A 21,929-nucleotide genomic window follows, 5' to 3' on the forward strand; every position below is an offset into this window, starting at 1 on the left:
ACCTGTAATCCCAGCACTTGGGAGGCTGAGGCAGGAGGATCGCTTTGAGTTCAAGACCAGCTTGGGCTACATAGTGAGTTCCAGGTCAGTCTCAACTACATAGTGAGACCCTGTCTCAAAATAAAATAAAATTAAAATAATAAAATTAAAATAAAATAAATAAAATAAAATAAAATAAAATATAAAAATAAAAATAAAAGAATCAATAAATAGAATCTGAAGTCCTAAAAGCTCTAGTTCCTATACACAAGTCCTAAAAGTTTGGCCATTTTCTGTTTTCTCCTCCTCTGATTTCTCCTAACTTCAGAATCTATTAAGAAAAAGGTAACTGCATCAACTTTTAAAAACTTTCCTGATCTCACTTCACCTGCCTCACAAGCACAAGGTCCCGAGTTCAATCCCCAGTACCAAAAAAAACTTTCCTGATCTCTGCAAAGTGATTTATCATATAAACTTGTTCATATTAAATATCTTATAATGAAGCATCCACTTATCTAACGCTTCACCACCAGGCATGATGGTGCATACCTATAATACCAGCATTCTGAGAGGCTTAAGCAGAAGGACCTCAAGTCCAAGCCCAATTTAGCAAGACCCAGTCTCAAACAAACAAACAAACAAACAAACAAAATGCAGATTAAGGGAGCCTGGGGATATAGCTCAGTGCAAAAGCCCTGGGTTCAATCCCTAGTATTGTAAAAAATAAAATAAGCTTCGTCAGAAATTGAGTCCACATGGCCTAGTTACCTCCATTTCCTCAATAGCAGCCTATATCTAGAGAACAGGGAGCTTATAACTGCTGCAAATGGAGTTACTAAGGTTCCACACACAGACTTTTCCATTTCCCCAATACATATAATTCACCTAACAGTTTTTGGAATAGGATCAGAACAGAAAGAAGCATCAGGCATTTTTTTTCTTTTATAAATCTCAGTCTGTGCTGAGAGAAAATGTATAAATTTCACTGAACTTTGAAATACCCATTTTTACAATGGCATCATACAGCCAGAAAAACTGGGTTTAGCAGTATGTCTTTAAATCACCTAATACTAGGCCTTAAAGTTATCCTGTAAAATATCCAGTTAAGCATAAAAGCTTTATCTTTAAATATCTAACCAAGCATAAAAGGGAGCTTACCAAAGTATGCACAAGGGCCCTATATAATAACTACCTAGTGTGAATGTAATACATGTAATTGTACATGCCATTTACCTAGCATACATATAATCAAGAGTTGCTGTTTAAAAAATAATAATAAATGAACATAACCTGAAAAGGCATGATTAATATAAGTGGATTTAGTATAACTATTAGTAAGCTCTGTTTTAATTAGGCATGTCTGTTCACTGTTCAAACTTCAAAGCAAGGGTTCTATACTAATTATTTATATAACTCGTTCCTTTGACCCTAGAACAATACTCAAAGGAGGGAATTTGCAATACTATGAAAAGAGAGACCTTAACCACACAAGATAGTTACCACTTTCACTCACTGCTCTACACTTTGAATTTAAGTTTCCTATAAAATTACAAGTGGAATTCCAATCAAATCACTCAGAAATGGCCAGAAGGAAAAGGAGGTAGGCCCATATGAAAAAAGAATGACTCTAAAAATATAGAAAGGGAGATACTATTATAAAGCATGCTTAAGAGGTATGACAGAAATAGCCAGAATAGCATACTTTAACATTCATTTCCCAGAAATTGTGGAGCAATTGGTAAGAAACAAAAATCAGAAATATTTAAATGAAAATTAACTTGCGGGGGGGTCACTCACTTTTTCTCTTGCTTATCTGGACCACTCCTTTAAGTATTTTTAGCACAACCTTGACCGCTTCAAATCCACACAACTTGGACATGGGAGTTCACCATACAAGAGTTTTAGAGACTAACAGCATTCTCTATAAGCACAGAGGCCTCCAACAAGCACACTATGAGGCCAATCATATTCTGCCTAGGCAGCTTTGAGTACTGCTAACCACAGTTAGAAATCCCAACACCTCAAGAAACTACTCAGCTATGAAGAAAGTTCCACACAGCCCTTACCTGTGTGAGTGCAGAACACTCCACATACTTGACAGCCTTCAGATCACGGGCCAGCTTTTCAGCAGTCTCTGGAGTGATAGGTTTCTGTTTGTTCTTGGCAAGTTTCTCAATAGTAGAGGGGTCATCTCTGAGATCAATTTGGGTCCCAACAAGCAAGAAAGGAGTCTTTGGACAGTGGTGAGTTATCTCAGGCACCCACTAAAAAAAGGGTATTTTGTTAATCCACAGCCTCTAAAGCTAATATGATAGGTCAAAAGAAATTCTATGATGACCTTTTATAGAGGAAGGTATCAAACAACTTACCTTTTCTTTCACATTTTCAAATGAGGATGGAGAGACCACTGAAAAACAGACTAGAAATACATCTGTTTGTGGATAACTCAATGGTCGTAATCTGTCATAATCCTCTTGTCCTAAGAAAAAAATTGAAGAGAAGTCAGTAAGTAAACCTCAGTGTCCTTAAAAGTCACAAATCAACAAATTAAGAATATAATTTAAGGGCTGGGGATTTAGCTCAGTGGTGCCGCTGCCTGCCTTGCAAGCCCAAGGACCCAAGTTCAATCCCCAGTACCAAAAAAAGAATATAATTTAAGAAGTCAGGCGCAGTGGCTCATGCCTGTAATCCCAGCACCTGGGAGCCTGAGGCAGGAGGATTGCTGCCAAGTTCCAGGTGAGGCTGCCTGGGCTACACAATGAGTTCAAGGCCAGCCAGGACCACACAAGACCTTGCCTCAAAAGGAGGTGGAGGGTATTCGGCTCAGTGGCACCCTGCCTGCCTCACAAGCAGGTCTTGAGTTCAATCCTTGGTAACAAAAAAAAAAAAAAGCATTTAATAGTACACTGATCATTAGCCATAAATCAACTTATCTATTAAAATGTACGGTTCAATAATATAATCGGGCAATATTCTCACTCAGTTAATTCTACTTATGTCAAGACCTTTAAACAACAGTGAATTTGCTGCTGTATTATTTGCTTTTATTTCTAGTTTGTAGTTTTTAGTCTTTGTCTCCACTAGTAAAGCAACAATAAGCTATTGCTACAGATGGGTAAAAATCAATCCTAACAAGCAATCACAGTGAAACTACATAAGAAAACAAAAAAGGGGGGCCGGGGATTTGGCTCAGTGGTTCTGCCGCCTGCCTCGCAAGTGCAAGAGGCCCGAGTTTAATCCCCGGTACAAAAAAAAAAGCAATGGTCCACCATGACTACCAAAGTTGGTTACATGTTTAGTTCATATGTGAATGTAAGACCAGGATCTGAAACTGTGAAGATCTAGAGGGGAAAAAGTTGGCAAGAAACAATGGATATTTAAAAAGAATAAAAACAGGGCTGAGGATTTAGCTCAGTGGTTCTGCTGCCTGCCTTTCAAGCACAAGGACCCAACTTTGATCCCTGGTACCAAAAACAAAAACAAAACAAAAAGAATAAAAACATTCAGGAATTAACCAGGAAGTGAACAATCTGTACAAAAAATAAATAAATAAAACACTGCTTAACGAAATTAAAGAAGACACAAATAAATGGAAACATACTTCATATTCAAGGACTGGAAGAATATTTATTGTTAGGATGTCCATACTAATCAAAGTAACCTACAGATTGAGTACAATCCCTATCACAATTTCAAAGAATTTTTTAGAAAAATTATTAGAAATAATGTTTCATTGTTAGAAACAATGAAATTTGAAGGGAGGGCTTGGGATGTAGCTCAGCAGTGCCATGCCTGTCTGGCCAGCGCAAGGTTCTAAGTTCAATTCCCAGTACCAAGGGGAAAAAAATTTTTTTAAGTGATTCTGAATACCCAGAGCAATCTTGAAACAAAAAAATAAAGCCAGAAGACTCATACTTCTGATTTCAAATCTTACTACAAAGCTACAGTAATTAAGAACAGAGTGATGCTAGCCTAAAGCAGACATACAGACCAACAGAACAGAGAACCCAGAAATAAAACTTCACATATATGGTTAAATGAATTTTTACAAGACTGCCAAGACCAATGAGAAATAAAAGAATACTCTTTATAACAAACTGGATATCCACATGTAAAAGAATATAAACTTGGAGCTGCTCTTACAACCACATACAAAAATTAACTCAAAATGAATCAAAAACCTAAATTTAAGACCTAAAAACAAAAAATTCTCAGAAAATATGGGGCAAAGCCTCACAGCATGAAACTTGCCAATGACTTTTTTGTTTTGTTTTGTTGGAGGAAGGAAGGATAACTTCAAAAGCATCATAGGCAACCAAAGAAACACTACACAAATTAGATTTTGTGAACATTAACTTTTATGTACCAAAAGCCAGTATCAGAGCTAACAGGAGAGCTCAGCAATACAGTGTTTGTCTACCATGCACCAAGCCACTGAGTTCTATTCCCATATCTTACCCTCCCCCTCAAAAAAGACAGTATTAATGGAGTCAAAAGGCAATCCACAGAATGGGAGAAAATACTTTCAAGTCATATATTTGATAAGGAATTAATCTCCAGAATTTATAGAGGACTTTTTTTTTTTTCTGGAGACAAGGTCTCACTATGTAGCCCAGGCTGGCCTCAAACTTGTGGAAGTCCTCCTGCCTCAGCCTCCTAAGCACTTGAATTATAGGTGTGTGCCACCATGCACAGCCTATAGAGAACTTTAAAACTCAAAAACCTAATAACAATAATTGAAAAATGAGCAATGTTACATACCTGTAATACCAGAGCACAGGGGGCTGAGTTTAAGACCAGCCTGGACTATACAGTGAGTTCAAGTTTGGTCTTGATTACATAGCAAGAACCAGTCTCAAAACAAAACAACAACAAAAAAAAAACCAGGGGGGATACCCAAAGGTCTCAAACAAACATTTCTCCAAGCCACATAAATGGGCAATAAACAAATGAAAAGATGCCCAATATCACTAATTGTTAGGGAAATGCAATTCAAAACTACAAGGAAGCCAGGCATGCACCACACACCCGGTAAATCCAGCTACCTGGGAGGCTGAGGCAAAAGGTTGCTTGAGTTCAAGGCCAACCTGGGCAACATAATGAAAGCCCCATTTAAAAAATGAAGAAAAAAATCACATAAAGGTACAAAGTCCCAATGATGAATGTCATCATAGTGTATACCTAAAATGTACCAATAAACAAAAAAAAGAAAAAAGAAAAACAGCCCAAAAAAACCTACAATGAGAGACCACCTCACCATTTGTTAGGATGGCTACTATCAAAAAACAAAGTGTTTGACAAGGATGTGGAAAAATTGAACCCTTGTGCACTGTTGGTAGGAATATACACTGCCACTATGGAAAAATGGCCCTCAAAAAATTAAGCACAGAACTACCACATGATCCTATAACTCTATTTCTGGATATATACATACCCAAAAGAACTGAAAGCAGAGACCCAAAGAGATATTTGTTTGCTGCTTGCTTGCTTGTTTTCTAAGACATGAGCTATGTACTTTTCTGGTTGTCCTTAAACTCACTACATAGCCCAGGCTAGCCTCAAACCTAGGGCAGTCCTTCTGTCTCAATATCCCAGGTCCTGGGATTACAAGTGTGCACCACCATGCCCAGCATCAAAGAGGTACATATTTGTAAACTTATGCTGACAGCAGTATTATTCACAAGGAAAACACGGAAGAACCTCATGGCACCAATACTCATAACAGCTTAAAAGCTAATCCCACAAGTCCATCAACTTATAAATGGATAAACAAAGTATGCTATGTTCACAGAATGGAATACTGTTCATCAATAAAAAGCAATAACTGCTGATACACATAACAACATGACTGGCTCTCAACGCACTATGCTAGGCAGAAGCAGTCAAAACACAAGACCATCCATTTTATGATTTGATTTATATGAAATCCCTGAAAAGCAGAACTACAAAAACCTAAAAGGCAGTTACCTGCACCGGGTCAGGGAAGCAAAGGACTGACAGCAAAAATGGCACAAGGACACTTTTTAGGGTGATATCAATGTTATATACCTTGACTATGGAGGACAAAATTATCAAACTGTACTTGAATTTTATTGTATTGTACATCAGTAAAACTTTTAAGTATTAACTAAATAGGCAAAGACTGACAAAAAAATAAGCTTTGAAATTTGAAAATATTTTAAATTCATTTTCAACTACAAGTGCAGGTACCCAAACTTTTTTTTTTTTTTTTGATACAGGGGATCAAACTCGGAACGTTGAGCATGTGAGGCAGGCAGCAGAACTACTGAGCTAAATCCCCGGCCCACCAAACCATCTTTTCTCAGCATGTAGATGTCCCTGTCCAAAGGCACAAATAGCCGGGTGTGGTGGAGCATCCATTATCCCAGCACTCAGGAGGCTGAGGCAGGAGGATCACTGTGAGTTCAACACCAGCCCGGGCTACATAGTGAGTTCCAGATCAGTCTAAACTACATAGTGAGACCCTGTCTAAAACAAACAAACAAACAAACAAAGGCACAAATAAACAGAAAATAATCTCTCTTCTCATGAAATTATGGCTCATTATTCTATATATATTCTATTTATATTCTAAATGAATCATTTTTTCTATTTTCTAACTTTATTATTTTTATAATGTTTAACTCATTAAAAGTTTCTCTAAACTTATTTACTATTTTCTCTCCATTTCACCTTCCCAAATCCGTAACTGTAAATCCAGACAGCTCTTCAAAGTGCACAATATAATGTACTCTATGAGAATAGTGTGCTAGCTGGCAGACAATGACAGAGTAAACTCATAAAAAGAAGAGAGTGGGGTGGGGGCCCCTCAGTGGCACCACGCCTGCTGACAAAAGCACTGACAAACACAAGGTCCTGAATTCAATCCTCCATAATGACAAAAAAAAAGAAAAAAGAAGACAGTTTAGAATTCCTACATATTAAAAGGATACCCTGCCTTGCAAGAGCAAGGACCAGAGTTCGATCACTGGTATCAAAGGGGGGGGCACCTTTCTGAGATTTTCTTTTGGCTAATTGAGCTGATAAAGAGACTACACAGAGAGAAAGAAAATGTGTAGTCTATGTTAGAAACAAACAGGAAATATAATGAGGAATTAGGTACATTTAAGAAAGAAACTTGTTCTTACAATTTGGATAGCTGACAACAAATGTCAATATTGTAAACTAGATACCAGTTCACTCTCAAAATACTTTTACATATAATTTTTGTTTTGTTTTGTTTTGTTTTGAGACAGGGTCTCACTATGTAGTTTAGACTGATCTGGAACTCACTATGTAGCCCAGGCTGATCTCGAACTCACAGCGATCCTCCTGTCTCAGCCTCCTGAATGCTGGGATTATAGGCATGCACCACCACGCCCAGCTCTTTCATATATAATATAAATAACACACTACTTATCTAAACATGTTGCACAGGTAACTACAGAAGCCTTCACATAAAAGAATAAGCATAACAAACATCACACATGGCTTACAAACTTACACTCTGGGCATATTTAGGAAACTATGGGCTTTACAAAATGAGAAGGTCAAGAGGAAGGGAGGAGAGACGGTAGGTATTTTTCCTCTAAATTTGTTTGCTTAGTCTCTTCCTAGCCACTAACATAGTCCCCAAGTCACTACACAGTGCACACATCAATTACAGCATATGTAATAAATTGCTCTCACTTGATCTTCCACTACACCACCCACCGAGGGTACTCCAAATTCTTATTCACCATCCTAGGTTTCAAACTGCTACTTTGTCACACCAACCATCATTGTATTTAATCTTGAGAAACTATTAACAAAAGGTAAGTGGCCTGCTAATTTCCCAAAAGTCCAAAAAAAGACACAATCACCAACTGTTACAGTTACAGATCAAAACATTATAAAGATATTTAAGTTTTTACCTGCAGTATCAAAAAGCCCAAGAGTATAAGGCTCTCCACCAATCATAACTGTGACTGCATAGTTGTCAAAAACCTAAAAACAAAAACATATAACACTATTAGAGGATAAAGAGTGGGTCAAAAGTGGGATAAGACAATTTCTAAGGCAACATTTCTTTCTAAGATGTTGTTTGTCTTCCCTTAGTCTATCTTGCTTATATAACCAACTTTGCCACCTATGCTCTTTGTTCTATGAGTTGAATAGTTCTTAGAAAAAGTGACACAAGGGCTGGGGCTTTAGCTCAGTGGTTTCACTGCCTGCCTCCAAAGCACAAGATCCTGAATTTGATCCGTGGTCCAAAAGAAAGGAAAGGGGAAAAAAAAAAAAAGAAAGGAAAGGAAAGGAAGGGAAAGGAAGGGAAAGGAAGGGAAGGGAAGGGAGGGGAAGCGAAGGGAAGGAAAAAGAAAGTGACACAGTATGTACTGGGGATGTCTGCTCTACCCCAGCAGACTGGATAAAGAGCTACAAAGTGTTGGAGGTAAAACATGAATGAGTCCTCTAGCTGCACAAAATGATCCTGGTAAATTTGCAACTTTTATGACAGTGGTTAACCTCAAAAATCAATCTGGCCGGGTGTGGTGGCGCACGCCTGTAATCCCAGCACTCGGAAGGCTGAGGCAGAAGGATCACTGTGAATTTGAGACCAGCCTGGGCTACATAGTTGGGCTCCAGGTCAGTCTCAACTACATAGTCTCAAAAAACCAAAAAAAAAAAAAAAGATCAATCTGACTTCTAAAGAACTACTTCTTCACAGACCATTTTCTTTTATCATCTAGAATTTCCTAGATCCATGATAATCTTTTTTTATTTTCAGGGTCTCAGATGCAAAGAACTTCAATGCGAACAAAATGGATTGAAAGAAATAAATTATTTAAGGGAAGTATTGTATCTAAGAAAAGGCTGACTCTGCCGCCTGCCTTGCAGGCACAAAAACCTGAGTTCGATCCCCAGCACCAAAAAAAGAAAACAAAAAAAAAGACTGACAAATTATTCATTGAAAATTTTATGAATAAAATTCACATTGAACTAGAGATGCAGCTTACTGGTAGGGCGCTTGACTGAGCACAATGCAAGGTCCAGGATCTGACCCCCAGCAACGGAATAATAAAATTTTTTAATACTTGCAGCTCTGTACAAACCACATTACCTGCAATATCTCCTTGGACTAGATGCTTTATTCCACAAACCTATTTAACAAACTCAGTATATAACTAACATTGGTTATACTGTACTATTATTTATGAAAATGAGAGATACATGCATTAAAAGGGAAAAGACCAAACAGTAATTCATGGTTTTCTCTGAAGTACTATGTAATGGAAAAACAATGTTTTCATATACAACTACAACTGTGTCAATTTACAAAAATTTTCTTAAATTTTTTAAAAATGCCTAATATTTTTAAGAAGAAAAGCAATGCTTCCAACTGGGAGAACAGCCCTGCTTAACATTCACAATGGGGCTGTAATTTGTATGTCTCACTGCCAGGTGGCTTGAACTACAGGGGGTACATGAATGATTGTCCCTTGGGCAGCTTTTAATTAATTTTATTAGTAAAAAGATCAATAAAAATGATCAGATCTGTTTGTACCACCAGTGGTACAAACCACCCAATGGGACAGGCATGTATGTTCCACCAGGGGTTCAATGCAACAAGAACATACTAACCTTTTAGCACTCACTCTAATGTGTTGGCTTTTTTATTTGGTCTTTTGAGACAGGGGTCTTGTTATGTAGTTCAGGCTGGCATCAAACTTACTATGCAGCCCAGGCTGGGAAACTCACCTTCCTGCCTCAGTCTCTGGTGTGCTGGGATTACAGGCATGCGCCACCATACCCAACTGATCCATGTTTTAATGAGTTAAGAACTTGTTTAAACTGAGCATGGTGGCTGGGCGTGGTGGCGCATGCCTATAATCCCAGCACTCGGGAGGCTGAGGCAGAAGGATTGCCGTGAGTTCGAGACCAGCCTGGGCTACAAAGTGTATTCCAGGTCAGTCTCAACTACACAGTGAGACTCTGTCTCAAAAAAAAAAAAAACTGGGCATGGTGACTTCAAGGTCAGTCTGAACTACATGGGAGACAACAACAAATACAAAAAAGGGTTGTGAATGTAGGGTATATAGGCCCTGGGTTTAATCCCAGTAAGTACTGAAAGTGGGGGAGGAGGGCTGCTTTAAAAATAGCCCTGTGGGCTGGGGGCTCAGTGGTTCCACCACTTGCCTCAAAAAAAAGCACAAGGTCCTGAGTTCAATCCCTGGTACCAAATGAGTAGCCCTCATTTGCTAAACTATTCAAATACAAGACCAGACTAAGAATCAGAAAGTGCCAGACATGGTGGCTGACGTAGGAGAACCACTTAAGCATAGTAGTTCAAGACCAGCTTGGGCAACATAACAAAACTGAAAGTAAAATAGGACCAAAAGAATCAGAAAAACTGTCATTTACATTCCAGACTCTGTTCATACTAGTGTTTGATCACTTAAAAGTGCTAAATCACATCCCTAAATTGGGCTTGAATTCCCTCATTTTTAGGAGATGAACAAGATGATAAGTACAATTCCTTTAGCTCTAAAATTCTATTTTAGAAATGGTAACTCAATTCATGGATGGACATTAATATACATTTTACACCAAATCCATTTCCATAATAACTTTATGGGGGGGTGCTAGGGATCAAACTCTGGACCTTCAGCTTGTGAGGCAGGCACAGTGCCACTGAGCTAAATCCTTGGCCCCTCCCTCCAAAAGAACTTTAACAGGTACCATGAGTACACTATTTGGGCTTCATTATCTATTTACTTAAGTAGGATCATGTACAACTTCTATTATTCTTCCTCCTCCCTATCCTTTTCAGAGACCTACATAAACACATTTAAAACAAGCCCACCTTTAATGTAACACCAAGGAATAAAAGTCCAAAAACAGTCTCGGAAACCATGCTCACAAATAAATAATATTAACAGATAAAATCCTGATGGTAACCATGCTCACAAATAAATAATATTAACAGATAAAATCCTGATGGTTGTCCTGGTTTTGAAACAAGATTCATGTATCTCCTAAAGTTCTCCACAATCTCACAAAGCCTTCCATTTATACTATCCCCAAATAGACCAGCTCAAAACTCTGACTTTGTATCTAATCATACCTTCAAACTCGCTCTCTCAAATAAACTGCATATTCTTTCTTCCTATAGTCTCGTTCTAACTCAGTCACTTTACATGCCTGGGGATAATACAGAGACTATCACTTCTAACTGAACGTAATTACCAAGTCTGTATTCACCTTCCTGACGAGGCTCTTTGTATCTCCAAAGATTAATCTAAAGTACTCATACATGTTCTTCCCTCTTACTTATAAAAATACTAGTCCCAGGCCAGGGATTTAATTCAGTGGTTCCACCGCCTGCCTCACAATCACAAGGTCCCAAGTTTGAACCCCAGCACCAGAAAAAAAATTTTAAAAAAATACTCATCCTACATTAATCACACATCAATTCCTTAAAATAGACTGGGCATGGTGGCACATGCCTGTAATACCAGCACTTGGGAGACTGAGGCAGGAGGATCGTTGTAGTAGAATCTCAACTGGGCTACACAGTGAGTTCTAGGCCAGCCTGAATTACATAGTGAGAGCCTGTCTCAAAAAAAAAAAAAAAAAAAAAAAAAAAAAAAAAAAAAAAAAAAAAAAAAAAAAGACTCAAAAAAAAAAAAAAAAAAAAAAAAAAAAAAAAAAAATCAATCAATCAAAAAAAAAGAATATGTTTGCTCAGTTTAATGAATGAAAAAATTTAATTATTCTATTTTATTTAAAGTCAACGATATTTGTATTTACACATGTGTTATTTAATTTATATGTATAAAATGTTTATATTTTGTTCAAATTAAATATTATAGGTCTTAATAAGACTTTGAGCACACCATAAAGTTTTAAATTTTTTTTAAAAAATCAATCAATCATTCAATCACTCCTAACTTAACTGAGATGTTTACTGCCACGTCAGGCCAACATCTCAACTCCCTTCTCACCACTGACCAGACAAGCTTCTCACATCATGATACCACTGGGTTGGTCAAACAAGTTGGGAGAAGCAGTAGATCCCCAAACATCTGCTTTCTTCACAAATAAGTGTCACTCTTTCACCTCATTACCTTTATTATTCCTATGTTCCCTCTACCTCCCAAGGAGTTGATAGGTTCTATCTATATTCTCAATGGAACAAGTGTGCTCTGCCCCTAGGAACCAATATGGAGCTGCATTATTGCTAAGAGAACAGCTCTACAAAATAATTGGAGACATACTATTTTTTCTGAAGCAAGACCTCAGTTGGCAACCCAGGAGGCTTCCAAGAATTGATGGATCATTGGCCAAAATATCAAAGAAAAAAAGAGAGAGAGTGAGCCAGGGATTTAGCTTAGTAGAACCACACCTGGCTCCCAGGCACAAGGTCCTGAGTTCAATCCCCAGTACCAAAAAAGAAAAAAAAAAAAGTCATCTTATTCAAGATGTAGATCGCTTCTCAGCCTTTTGGCTAAGATCGAGTGAAGATGTAGAGCATACTTTTGTCCAAACTGAGATCACCACTCTTTACAATCTTGTCTCCTGAAGTTCTGCCTCCCAGCACTGCTTGCAAACCCTTGTCTCACCCCTTCTGACATCCCACTGATTTCTCTTTTTCTTTTTGGTACCGGGGAATGAACTCGGGACCCTGTATTTGCGAGGCAGGTGGCAGGAACCACTGAGCTAAATCCCCAGCCCTGATTTCTCAGCTGTTTATAAAGTATACATAATTTACCCATGAGAAATCAAGATCTTTAAAAAGAAAGAAAGGCAGGGGCCGGGGATTTAGCTCAGTGGTTCAGTGGCCGGCCTTGCAAGCGCAAAGACCCAAGTTCAATCTCCGGTACCAAAAAAAAACAAAAAGAAAGAAAGGCAGACAATAGAAAAATTTCAGTGCACACAAAATTTTCAAAGGGTTTCAAATTATAATACATTTCACTAACAGGTGGAAGCCCTTATACTTACGGTTGGTACATATTCAGATGGAAATTTGTTTGTTGTATAAGATATCAGGAGACATGTTTTACCAACAGCACCATCACCCACAACAACGCACTTAATTGTCTGCATTGTGGATATAGTTTAAATGTTTCAAATTTGATGTTGACCTACAAAAAAAATTAGATATTTATTTTAGTGATTTGAACTTATATATGTACTAGCAACAGATTCAATAATTCAGAGAAAGAGCAACACTAGCACAACAACAAAAGGCTGAAAGAACCTAAAAGGAAAAATTCTGACAGGCTCAGAGGTACGGTAATAAAGAGTCAATTCTTCTAAGTTTCTCATTCCTGGTTATTTCAACTCCTTACTCTTATTTTGTTTAGCTTTTTAAAATCCGAAGTGGTACAATGAGCAGTAAATTTTTTTTTTATAATGAAGGAGTAGAGGTGCCAGGGATTTAGCTCAGTGGTGCCACTGCCTGCCTTGTAAGCACAAAGTCTTGAGTTCCTGGGCACCAAAAAAAAACAACTAAACAGTATAATGAAGTAGAGAGGCTGTATCAGGAAGAGTTCCATACAGTGTGCTGTCACCTGGATGTGTACACACACGTATATGCCCACATGCAAACTAGACCACAACACAAAGACCACTGATTCCCCCCCTCCATGCTGGGGACTGAACCCAGGTCCTTTGCACTGAGCTACAACCAAAGGCCATTTTTGGGGTTTTTGTTTGTTTTGAAAAGTTTGCTTTTGAGACAGGATCTCGAGTCTCATTTTGTAGTTTGGGCTGGCCCTGAACTCACAATATATAGTCCTGGCTGTCCTTGAACTCTTGGAGATCCTCTTGCCTCAGTCACCTGAGTGCTGAGATTACAGGGGTGCAGCCATCGCGCTCAGCCCCAGACCACTTCTTTAAAGACAGTTCCTTTACCCAGCCTTAGAGCTAAAGTTACTCAGGCTATAACAAGCAGTAGAGCCCCACCACCACCACCACTGCCCCTGCTCCCAGAATATATGAGAAACATGAGGAAATGGGCAAAAATCCTTGATCTAAGCAGCTGTTGCTCCACCAAGCTGCCTAGTTACTAGTTCAATATTCATGGCATGAAGAATCCAAACCCTACATTTTTACAGTGAAAAAGTTTGATCCCTCTAAAAAATAACAGCTTATAAACAATCACTTTACCTTCTTTTACTGTAACCTCTTTTTTTATTCTTTTTCTTTTTCCTGTACCAGGGATCGAACTTGGGACCTTGTGCTTGCAAAGCAGGTGGTAGAACCACTGAACGAAATCCCTGTCCCTGTCTCTTGATCTTTAAACCTATTCTTGTTTTTGTTTTGGTGCTGTGGATTGAACTCCAGACCTTGTGCTTGTGAGGCAGGTGGCAGAACCACTGAGCTAAATCACCGGCCCTGTAACCTCCATTCTAAAATAGTACTGATTATAAATGCACCAGACTTACTGTATTTCATCAATATTGAAATATTTTTGTCACATTTAAACAGAATGTCTAAAACTAGAATGTGACCTTACTGAAAGTGCCTTGCAATCATTATCAGGGTTTTCCACCCAAATTTTGATACCTATGAAATTTAGTGGTGTAAGCCTATAATCCCAGCGCTGTGGGAGGCTGAGGCAGAAGGACCAAAAATTCAAGCCCAGGCCAATGTGCCCATGGTGGCACATGCCTGTAATCCTAGCACTTGAGAGCTGAGGCAGAAGGATCACCAAGAGTTCAAGCCCAACCCCTAAACTTCCTAGCGAGACCCTGTCTCAAAAAAAAAAAAAAAAAAAAAAAAAAAAAAAAAAAAGAAAAAAAATCAAGCCCAGCCTGAATAATTTCAGTACACCAGGTCTCCAAATTCAAAAAGGGGTAAGGGACACGATTCAGTGCAAAGGCCCTGGGTTTAGTCCAGTACCGCTAAGAGGAGGGAAGGGAAGGAAGGAAGGATGGATATTGGGAGAGAAAGAAGGGAGAGGGAGAAAATGGGATGAAAGAATCTTAAATTCAATGAAATATTTATTTTTTCTGAGAGAATTTAAAAATAAAAGCCCTGTGCATATAGTGCCTAGATTTTAAGATACAGTCTCATTTCAATTACAATCCTAAAAGGGTCACAATTCCTTGTTCGCTAGATGTGCTACACACCCACCTAACTTACCTAAATATAGACACATATACTGGGTGCCATGCTATGTGCTCCTATAGATCCTTTCACAGTTCAATTTTTGTTTTGTTTTGTTTTTTGAGACAGGGTCTCTCTATGCAGTTCAGTCTGACCTTGAACTCACTATGAAGTTCAGACTGGCCTTGACTTCGAGGTGATCCTCCTGCCTCAGTCTCCCACATGCTGATTACACTTGTGTTCCACCACTCCTTTCACAGTATTTAATCATGATTTATAAGTGCCTATTAATGTTTCTGTACTTAAGTCTATACCAGCTTACATACCACTGTACTTTGGGGTACTTGGCACAAAGACTGGCACAGTCTTTGTAGTTGAATAGTTGAATGGATGCAAAAATCACATTACAAAAAGTACATTAGGTGTGAGTAATCACAGAAAATACACTCTCCCATTATTCGTCAAACTATTGAGACTAAATTTTTCTTTATTCAACTTCATTTGTCCTTTTCCTTCTCTCTTCCCTATTACGCACTAAAAAGCATTCCTAGAAATACTGCATAGTACTAATGATCCTCGCCTAACTTTAATCAGTTACTTCTTTAACCTAAAACAGTTCTCAAGTAATAGTGATAACAGCAAATACATTAACACTAGGTACTATGTACTGTTTTACTCTAAACACATTATACATATTCACCCACTTCATCCAACAACCCTGAGTAATATGATGTATTATCCCTATCTTACAAGATAGAAAATGAGGCTCAATGAAATTAACTAACTAACTAGGCCAAGGTTACTCAACCATTAAGTGGCAAAATTGGAATTTAAACCCAAGCAGTCTCAAGTCTATTATTAAACATTACACCATACTTCCTCTCTTGAAAAGTGACCTTAATAGAAACAAGTAACACTGCTAAGCGGCAAGTATATCCCTATGAGAGTTGCCAGCAACACAAAGAGAAAGGCAGAACTAAAGAGTAAGCAAGAAGTAGGAGTAAAGTTCACTTCTTGTTTCTTCATGCTACGTATAACTAATAAATGTTAATGCAAGAGGGAAGACCAAGAAAAATTAATATGAGTTTGCTGTTCCCCTTTCTGTTTACCCAAAAGACTTTCACTTCTTAGGATTCCCAATCTGAGCTCAATAATTCTTTAGAAACTGGTTATGGGTCCCTAGTTAAGAGCCTGAGTTCTGAAGTCAAGCTGGCTCTACCACACTCTAGCTAAATGAGCTTGGGCAAGTTCAGTATTTTTGAGGCTCTTCTTTCAAAAAGAACAAAGGCAGCAGTTAAGTACTATCTGAAAAGGGTAAAGTGATGGGAACAAGACAATATATGTAAAAATAAAACAGTACATGCACTTAGTAAAGGCTTAATAAATGCTATTAGTTTTGACTGAGTAAATGCACCTTGGGTCAGTATAAGAACTAACAACCCACTTAAAAAGGAACACATAAATTTTAATTATTAAATTTAATTTTAAGCTATAAAACTCATTGTTCAATAGCACAAATGTCAAATTTTTAGCTACTATTACAAAGGGGGTCATTTGGACCCAGGCATGTTACAGCCCCATGCCTGTAATCCCAGTACTCTAGGAGAATGAGGCACAAGGATGGCAAGTTACAGCCCAGCCTAGGCAATTAAGTGACAGTGAGGTCCTGTCACAAAAATTTTAAAATTTAAAAACTTAAAAAAAAAAAAAAAGAAAAAGAGGGGATAGGGATTTAGCTCAGTGGTTCCGCCACCTGCCTTCCAAGTGGAAGGTCCTGAGTTCAATCCCCAGTAAAACAAAATATATCCTGTTAACCTCCTCTTAGGGCCAGGGATGTAGCAAAGTGGCACCATGCCTGACTGGCAAGCACTACGGTCCTGAGTTCGATCCCTGGTGGGGGGGCCCTTCTGTTAAATTATATCAAATCACTGCAGCAGGAAAGAACCAATTATCATGGTCCTACACAGGGTAGCTAGAAATTACACCAGTAACTAAAGACTAATATTCATTTGTACCACATTTTAGAATGGGGACTGGGCAATTTATAGCATAAAAATGATTCTACCAATCATAAGGGGGGAAAATTGTGAAATAACAAACATCTACATTCCTTCCCAATATCTATCCCTCCATCAGACAACCATACTAATACCCCTATTTTCGAAATTCTTAATATTTTGGGGATCAAACTGCACTTTGAGAATCTTCAGAGTTAAAGCCCATGAAGTTTTGTGGGGTTAATGAACTATAGAGTTAAAGAGGCTATGATTCCATCATGACACATATCTGTAATCTCAGGAAGTTGATGCAAGAAGATCCTAAATTCAAGGCCAGTAGAGACAACTTACCAAAACATTGTCTCAAAATCAAATCTTAAAAGGACCAAAGAGATATTATTAAAGTGCATTATTAAAGTGTAGGTCTGGCTCACACAAAGCCTTGTGTTCAATTCCCAGTAAAAGGAGACAAAAACAAAGTAGGTACTGAATTCTCAATTTAGTATCATTATTACCATCTGGTTCCCAACTGCACACCACAGATAATTCCTGGGGAAAGGATTTTTTGGAGGAATGGGAAGATCCGAGCAATAGATGTCCTAGGGTTCTCGTGGCCCAGGTTCATTTCACACACAATTCATAAAAGACTGAAGATTATTTGCTAGCACTTTTTTTAATTGACATTCAAAATCAGACTATAACACCTATAAAACTAAGCATTAACAGTAAATTAATGCTTAATTTCCAATATGGAAAAAAAAAGACATCAAGTATTTTCTTAATTCACTGTGGTAGTATTTCACCTTTATCTCCACTTCCTGGCACAGAGCTCATAAATCCTGAGAGCATCCTGAGTGATGAGTCTCTGAGTCGCTAGTTATTTGTAACAACACAAAATCACACCTAAATTTATGCTATTATGGTAAAAATGAATGGGGTTCCTAATAGCCTCAGGAAGGGGCTAGTCACCAGACACAGTAAGAACTGAGAAAGTTGTAGTTTTCAGCCCATCCTCCAACCTCCAAGGGAAAAGAGGTTGAAGGCTGAGCTCTGTGAACTCTTAGCCAAGGAGACTAGAAGGTTTATGAACATACTGAGGTGCTAGAAGGGTGACACACTGGGAGAGGGTCCATACCTTACTCTGTGTATCTTTTCCATCAGGCTGTTTTTGAGTTACAGCCTCTACAATAAAGAAGTAAATATAAAATGTTTTACTGGGTTCTGTGAGTTATTCTAGTCCAATATCAAACCTAGAAGGTTATGGGAACTTCTAAATTTGTAATCACCTGAGCAAGAGTACAAGTAGATTCAGTACCCCATTTGCAACTGGTGCCTCAAGTGTAGGCATTATGGTGGTACTGAGCCTCTTATTCTGTGGGATAAACATGTCAGAATATAAGTGGCAGAAGTGGTATGAGAGATTTTTTAAAAAGATAATACATTTACACTAATCCAAATATTACACTGATAATAAAAGCTGTTCTACTTAAAATCCATTTGGTGGGGGCTCGGGATTTAGCTCAGTGGGACCACACCTGCCTTGCAAACACAAGGTCCTGAGTTTGATCCCTAGTACCAGGAAAAAAAAAGGATAAGTAAAATGCATTTGGCTCTGAGGTCACCATTTTCATCCTAGGAAAAGAAGAGATACAATAGTAGCCAGGAGCGCCTGTAATCCCAGCACTCGGAAGGCTGAAGCAGGAAGATCGCTTGAGTTCAAGACCAGCCTGGGCTACATAGTGAGTTCCAGGTCAGTCTCAACTACATAGTAAGACCCTGTCTCAATCCCCCCCCCAAAAAAAGACACAATAGGAATCCAGAGAAAAATGACTCAATTTCATAAGTCCAACAAAACAACTACTGTGAGGGATGGGGAATTAGCTCAGTGGTTCCACTGTCTGCCTTGCAAGCGGCTGAGGCAGGAGGATCGCTGCGAGTTCGAGACCAGCCTGGGCTATATAGTAAGTTCCAGGTCAGTCTCAACTACATAGTGAGACCCTGTCTCAAAAAACAAAAAAAAAAAAAAAAAAAAAAAAAAAAACCACTATTTCTTAGAAAAATCCTACCACACCTCCACTATAGTTACCCGTTATAGTTTAGATCTAGAATGTCTCCCAAAAGGCTTACAAGTTCAAAGGTTAGGGCTTTTAGAAGGTGACGGGATCATGGGGGATACTACAGCTGAACATGCTGTGAGAAGGTGGGATCTGATCAGAAGAGGCAAGTTATTGAGGGTATGACCTGGAAGGGAATATCTCCCTCCTCAGCTCCACCCTTCATGCTCTGCTTTCTGTTAACCATGGTGTGAGCAGCTTTCCTCCATCAGACCCCCTTCCACCTTGCCTTTTCTGCCTTAAAATCAGCAGACTATGAAATGAATCATCTCAAAACCATGAGACAGAATGTATCTCTCCTCCTTTATGTTATGTGTGTCAGGTATTGTGTCCCAGCAATGGGAAAGTAACTAAGACAGATTCTGGTACAAGGGAAGTGGGATCACTGCTGTAAATCCTACTATGTGGTTAAGAAAGCTTTGGAACTGGTTTGGGACAGTCTGGAGATGCCAGCTAAAGAAGTCCTAGAATGGCTATAAGCTAAGTTTGATGGGAGGAGATTCTGGTCAAAGCTCAGAAGACCAGAGTGCTGACAGTAATACAAATAGTATAGGCCAGGCTCAGGAGGTTGCAGTTGGATACAAAGACTCCACTGGCAGTTGGGTTAGAGGCCAGGCATCATTCTATGGCAGAAAATCTGTCTACATTTGCCCATGTCCTGAGACTGCTGAAGACTGAGACTTAGAGTTGTAGACTAATTGATCTGGCAGAGGAAATTTCAAAGCAGCCCAACATTGAGGCTATGGAATCAGTACTGCTCACTGCTTTTAGCCAGACTTAAAAAAAGAGGGGATGGTTTGCTGTGTTCATAGTTCAAGCTGGTCTTGAACTATGTAGTCCATACTGGCCTCCAAGTAGCAGTGATCCTGATTTAGCCCCAAGATGCTGAGATTGTAGGTGTGCACTACTACACCCAGTTTTTAGCCAGATTTATAGTTAGAATCAGAAACAAAAATTAGAGCCAAGATACAAAAAGTGTGCAGTTTTAACAGAGAGGAAGCACCTGCTAAATTGGGACTATGGAGCAAAACTTCTAAAAAGACTAACATTAAAATGAAATTTTTTAAAAAAGAAATCAAATACTTGGCAACAAAGGACAGGAGAGAGCTTGAGAGCATCTCTGGAAATCAGCAAGACCCCACCCTTTGCAGGCTCAAAGGTGCAAAAATAGCCAGAAGGGGGTGAAGGGGTGGTGAATGCTTGTAATCCCAGCACTCAGACGGCTGAAGCAGAATTGCTACAGGTTCAAGACCAGCCTGGTCTACAAAATGAGTCAAGGTCAGCGATATAGTGAGCCTGTCTCAAAAAAAAAAAAAAAAAAGGGGCAAAATTAAAGACTGCTTTGAGAAGAGAGCCCTAGGGAGTCCAGCTCATTAAAGGCCAACTATGCCTCGCAAACGCAAGGTCCTGAGTTGGATCCCCCGTATAAAAAAAAAAAAAAAAAAATGACATCTGCTATAAGCTAGGCATGGTGGCTCATGCCTGTAATCCCAGCACTCTGAAATCTGAGATAGGAGGATCGCTGTGAGTTCAAGACCAGCCTACGCTACATAGTGAGTTCCCGGGCAGTCTCAACTACATAGTGAGACCCTGTCTCAAAAAAAAGGGCCACTTAGGGAAAAGTTTCTGAGAATTCAGTCATCTATGAATACAAGTCTCTCCAGCCATGATATAAGGAGACCTGGCTACTGCTAGTACTGTCAACAGACCTTTGCATCATCCACATGGTGATTTTAAGGGCATGCAGAATGCAAAAATTGTGGGATCAGGAAGGCTTCCACCCAGATTTCAGAAGAAGACCTAGTAGGCCAAACACTGTGCCCCTTGGAGGTCAGTGCATGAAGCTGTGAGACTAAAGCCAGCAGTGCAGTGAAGACTCCAGGAAGCTGGAGGTGCCAAGCATGTGGATCATCTGCTGAGGAAAGCTGCCCAGGAGTAGAGCCACCCAAAGTGAGAGGCCATGAGGACTGCAAATGACAATGCCTTAAGAGTGGCGCTGCTTGAGCTCTTCGGCACTCACATCTCACATCTCACCATAACTTGCCCTAGATGCTGGACATGGAACTACAACATATAATGTCTGCCCTGCTGGATTTCAGTCTTGCTTGCTTTAGTTTCATTCCTTTCTGTCCCATTTCTCCCTTTGGGAATGAAAATGCTTACCCTATGCCATTCTATATTGAAACTGTTTAGCTTTCTTATTTTTATAGGGGCTCACAGTTAAGAGTTTGCCCTGAGCCTCAGGACTTCAGATTTTGGTGCTTTAGTAATGCACCTGTGCCTAAATTTTGTTGAGTAAGCTAAGAATGCAAGACCCTGACCATTCTACTCAAGTAGCCCCCCAAATATACATCTGCAGCAAACAACTTGAAGGATTCAGTAACATTTCCCACTGGACAAAAAGCAAGTTTGCTTACTGTCTGCTAATGAACAGTGGGTTCCCCAAATTCAGTGTTCCTCTACTGTAAGGCAAACAGTTGCTTCTCCAAGTCCCTCATAGGTCCAGGGACTAAGGGGAGGGAAGCCTCATAAACAATGATCTCATGCTGCTTGCTGTACCTTAAGTAATTAAGTTCTCTGCTTCTAACATAGGAGTCTCAGGCCATATGTCAGCATCCATAAAACAGTATCAGGTTAATACATTTGCTTCTTCTAAGTAGGGCAAAATAAAATCCCTGACATTTTTTTTTTTTTTTTTTGGTACCGGGGATCGAACTTGGAACCTTGAGCTTGCAAGGCAGGCGGC

General features: G+C 39.0%; 1 protein-coding gene across 2 annotated transcripts in view; it reads right to left on the reverse strand.

The window, feature by feature from the left end:
• The window catches only part of Cdc42 (cell division cycle 42), a 41,882-nt gene that overhangs the window by 4,130 nt on the left and 15,823 nt on the right, over positions 1-21,929 (reverse strand). For both annotated transcript variants that reach the window (XM_010626009.2, XM_010626010.3), the window contains exons 2-5: positions 12,961-13,103; positions 7,893-7,965; positions 2,349-2,458; positions 2,046-2,243 (exon numbers count right to left, since the gene is read on the reverse strand). In XM_010626009.2, the coding sequence (XP_010624311.1) occupies positions 2,046-2,243; positions 2,349-2,458; positions 7,893-7,965; positions 12,961-13,065 (486 nt within the window). In that variant the 5' untranslated portion in view covers positions 13,066-13,103. The remainder of the gene's footprint in view (positions 1-2,045; positions 2,244-2,348; positions 2,459-7,892; positions 7,966-12,960; positions 13,104-21,929) is intronic.

This window comes from Fukomys damarensis, unplaced genomic scaffold (genome assembly GCF_012274545.1).
Source record: "Fukomys damarensis isolate Sample0158 unplaced genomic scaffold, DMR_v1.0_HiC HiC_scaffold_23, whole genome shotgun sequence".
NCBI lineage: Eukaryota > Metazoa > Chordata > Mammalia > Rodentia > Bathyergidae > Fukomys > Fukomys damarensis.